Raw genomic sequence first — 4,788 nt, 5'->3', positions numbered from 1 at the left:
CTGTAAAACCAAGGTTACTTTTAAATACAGTCAAATACATTATTCCCTAGGTTGACACCTCTCTCTTCCTAATATGTTCCATGAACGACCCCATCTAGGAGTGAACTGGGGTGGGCTTCCGGATTATACAAAATGCTTCAAGGCATAAGCGGTAAAAATGCTTTTAGTATAACACAGATTTACTGTTTACTATGTAACTTTCCCTTTTGAAAAGAACCAACAAACCTTAATGTAAATAGAGTTTTTCCTTGTGGTTACTTTCAACGTTGCTGTTTCTATGCTGGGAGTAACTGAAAGAATCTCATTGTTACATTTACTTAAATATTAAGATGCCATTTTATGCCAAGCACCATTACATAAACTGAAACATATCTACGTCTTAGAGCCAATGGTCGTGGCCCATAAATTCAACTGTGCACAATCCTCCAGTCAGATAACCGATCAATGCGTTCAGGAAGATAAACAACATCATGTAACAAACCCTCTGCCCCTGACATTTGTCTGCTACTAGGGGATTGAGAGTGGGGATGACAGGTAAACAAGGGGCATTTGGGTCATTTGCGTAACAATGGGATGGCAATATATTAACTGTAAAATTGCTACTGGTTATAAAGAAAGTAACGCTTATCCTACATTACTGTATGCGATGGCAGGTTAAGGTACTGTAAGTGTGTCATGTGAGTTCACAGAGGACTTTACGTTGAGTTGACCGAAACACAACAGCACACGTTGTACCAACCGACACCTACATCATCCAACCTACCAGAATTCCCAACCGGTCAAGTGGGAAACTACAAAAACACACTCAGGCAACAGCACCTGCAGTTGGAGGGCAGTCCATCGGCCACAATGGAGGAGGACAGCTCCTTTTCTGGCAGAGTAGAGATTTTTTTCTCTACGGGGACAGTGGGACTGGTTTTTGTGACATTCTCGGTACCTGGTTGAGTTCTCAGGTGTGTGTGTAGTAAACCCTGGGCTGTGGCAGGGCCATGTCAGCACCACAAAGTGCCGCTGTGTGACGGGCAGGTTGGCCCATTTGGTTGGATTATGTCACATGCACAGGCAGCGAATCAGAAGCTCAGCGAGGTGCCAGCAACAAGGGGGTTGGATCCACAACGTGTATCACACAAATGAGATTGTGTGGTCTGCGAAGGTAATAAAATGGTGTAAACTAAAGGCAATGAAGTTCATCTGGTAACATGCTGTCTATGGTGTATCCATTTAGCGAGGAGCGATTTTGTAACCACTTTTTACAGAAAATATGAAAATATGTGCTGTTATAGTTCTCTTTATGTACTGCATGCTCGATATCCTAAAATAACTGTTGTATGTAGTTTTTTAAAAGATACCATCTTCAAGTCCTTACTCAAACTCTCTTCAATATTTTTTGCTACCACACCAATAATATTGGTTTTGTAAATGATAAGTAAATGTACAGTAAAGATTAAGTGTTGTGTTAAAAACATGATGAAGTTTTGTGACAACCAACAACACATGATCTTATATCCAGAAACTACTCCTTGGCACATTCATCAGGGGGAGCCTGTCTTTTTGTTTAATCACGACGCTGCTAGCTTATAGTTTGAGCAGTATTATAGAAACCAAGACTAGGGGGAACTCAGAAACAAATCAGATTACAATCTGTCCGCTACTAAACATTCCAAACAGCGCATAGATTTATATAACAGCACAGTAGGCTACTGATATTTGAGCCATGGTCGTGGCCATTAGATCTAACTTGCATCCATCAGTCATCTAAAACGATAAATGCGGTATGAAGACCTAACTAACACATTCAATTTAACAAAACCCTCTAGCCCCTGACATTGTCTGTGCTATAGGGGAGTGGAGGTGGGGATGATGACAGGTAAACAAGGGGTATTTGGGTGCATTTTGCAACAGGTGGGATGGCATCCTCCCTAATATCTACTGTGTTATAGTAAAGTTATAAGCGTTTTCCTAATACTGTAATGCTGATGGCAGTGTTAAAGGCTGTAGTTGTCATGTATGTTCACAGAGACTTTTCTTTCAGTTCGACCCAGAACTAACAGCACACATTTTAACATCACACTCGTCCCGCACCCCTAAAGACTTAACAACCACACCAGTCAAGGGGAAAACTACAAATATACATGCAGGCACAGCAGAGCAGTTGAGGGCAGTTCTATCGGCCAATGGACGGAAACAGCTCCTGTTTGGCAGAGTAGAGATCTTTCACACGTGACAGTGGGGGTACGCGTTTGTCGATTTTCCTGGGAGCTGTTGATGCATCAGGTTGGTGGTGTAGAAGCTGGGCATGTGGCCGGGCCATGTCCAGCACCCAACCAGTGTCACACGTTTGGACAGGGCAGCGGGCCCATTGGTTGGATGATGTCAATGCACAGGCAGCGAATCAAGCTCAGTGAGGTTGCAGAACACAAGGGGTTGGCGGATATCCACGACGTAAGTCACAATGAGGAGTGCGGTGGGTCTGCGAAGGGTACAATCAAATGGTGTACAACGAAGCACTAATCTCCTGTGTAACATGCTGTATATGGTGTACCATTTAGCAGATGAGAGGATTGTTAACCAAGCTTTAAAGAATATGAAATTATGTGCCTTTAGTTCTCTTTATTACTTGATGCTCCTTAGTCCAAAATAGCCTTGTGGTATGTATTTTTCCAAGCAGTCGTCTTCAAGAGGGTCTCCATTTAACTGAAAAAACAGGTTTTAATCGAATAGTTTATAATATTGGCTACAAACAATAGATATTTTTTTGTAGTGAAAGTTCAAATGTACAGTAAAGGATAGTGTGTTAAAACATGAATGAGTTTGTGGCACAACACAAACATGATCTTATTATCCAGGTAGACGTATTCTTCACTTCAACAGGGGGACAGGCTCTTTGTTTGATTTCACACCCTGACTATGCTCTATAGTTTTAGAGAGTTATAGACCAAGACTAGGTGGAACTCAGAAAAAAAAGTCTGATTAACAAATCGGTCCGTACTCAACCATTACAACTAGCAGCTCCATAGATTTACATCCCCAGGCAGTTTAGGCTACTTGATAATTTGACATGGGTCGTGGCCATAGATTCTAACTGTCCATAATCCTCAGTACTAAACAAACAATGCGTCAGGAGACTAATAACACATTTATCTTAACAACCCCTCTGCCCCTGACATTTGTCTGCTACTAGGGGATTGGAGAGTGGAATGACAGTAAACAGGGGCAGTTTGGGGGGCATTGTGCTAACCACAAGGGGGGGATGGACTATTCCTCAATGCCTACTGGTTTAAACGAAAGTTAGCTTTCCCTAATTACTGTAATGCTGATGGCAGGATAGGCTGTAGTTGTCATGTGAGTTCCAGAGTACTTTTCTTCAGTTCGAACCAGAACCCGTCGCCACCGTTTTACCAACACAAACACTCGTCCACCACCAAAAAACTTTCACCACGCGTACAGTGGAAAACTAACAAAAACACAACTGTAGGCAAGCACCAGCATGAGGGCAGGTCAATTGGCCAATGCGAGGAAAACAGCTCCTGTTTGGCAGAGAGAGATCTTCTCGTGGACCGTGGGGACGGTTGTGAACGTTTACTGGGACGGGTTGATGCTCAGTGTGTGGTGTCAGACAGCTGGCTGTGGCAGGGCCATGTCAGCACACACAGTGCCGCTTTGGGACATGGGGGCAAGTGGGCCCTTGGTATGTGGGATGTCCAAGCATCACCCGGCACAGCGAATCAAAGTTCCGCGAGTGCAGACACAATGGGGTGGATCCCACGACTGTAATCACACTGAGGATGCTGGTGTGGTTCGAAGTATAACTACCAAAGGTGTACAACTAAAGGCAATGAAGTCTCACTGTGTAACCATGCTGTCTATGGGTACCTTTAGCAGTGAGAGGATTTGTAACCACTGTTACAGAAATATGGAAATATGTGCTTTATAGTTCTCTTATGACTTGCATGCTCTGTAAGCCTAAAATAGCTGTTTTGTATGTAGTGTTTAAAAGATACCACGTGCTTCAAGAGTCACAGCATTTCATACTGTGGGTCTCTATCAACATTTTGTTGCATGTGTATCTGTTAGCTGGTTCACCCGTGAGGCTGGTTCACTCGACAAACGCGGCGCTGGCAGAGTCGGGAGTCCTCCATGGATGGACAGACATCTTCAGGTTTTGAAGATTATCATGATGCTCTTCTCTTTGTATATAATATTTATCATTTATCTCCTTCCTCTCACACTTTTATTTTGGTTAAGCAACATTAAAATCTTTTTCTTCGTTCACCCACTACAGCTCTTCTCCGTTTATTTGTGACCCAGATAAACTCCAATGTGGGCCTTGATTTGGCCTGCACTTACTCCTCGGTTTTAACCCATTCTCTGGGATAGCTGGCATCCTACAACTGCTCCTGGTAGAGTGCAGGATGGTTGTGTGTGGTATGAAGTGGACAAGCACAGCAGGGCCTGTGGAAACTATAGGGTAAAGACTTATTGTTTTCTGACCAATTTTCTTACAACTGGTCCTGCTCTTGTACACATAGCCATCTCTCACAGGCCATAAACATTCACACCATTCTCTGTCTGTAGAAGCAGCAGGACCAAGTTGTAATGAAATTGTCAGAAAACAGTAAGTCTTTACCCTCAATGTGTTTCCACAGGCACCTGCTGTTGCTTCCACTTCATACCACACTAAACCATCATGCACTCTGACCCAGGAGCAGTTGTAGGATGCCAGATTGCCAGAGAATGGGTTCAAACCAGAGGATGTAAGGCGAGCCAAATCAAGGCCCACTTGGAGTT

The 4,788-nt window shown here is 43.4% G+C and overlaps 1 protein-coding gene across 1 annotated transcript in view; it reads right to left on the bottom strand.

The window, feature by feature from the left end:
• The window catches only part of LOC116673455 (pancreatic secretory granule membrane major glycoprotein GP2-like), a 7,681-nt gene that overhangs the window by 1,212 nt on the left and 1,681 nt on the right, over positions 1-4,788 (bottom strand). Inside the window, exon 2 of the mRNA XM_032505810.1 lies at positions 4,628-4,779. Coding sequence (XP_032361701.1) covers positions 4,628-4,779 — 152 coding nt within the window. The remainder of the gene's footprint in view (positions 1-4,627; positions 4,780-4,788) is intronic.

This window comes from Etheostoma spectabile, chromosome 23 (assembly GCF_008692095.1).
Source record: "Etheostoma spectabile isolate EspeVRDwgs_2016 chromosome 23, UIUC_Espe_1.0, whole genome shotgun sequence".
Lineage (NCBI taxonomy): Eukaryota > Metazoa > Chordata > Actinopteri > Perciformes > Percidae > Etheostoma > Etheostoma spectabile.
This window is presented reverse-complemented; position numbering and strand designations above follow the sequence as displayed.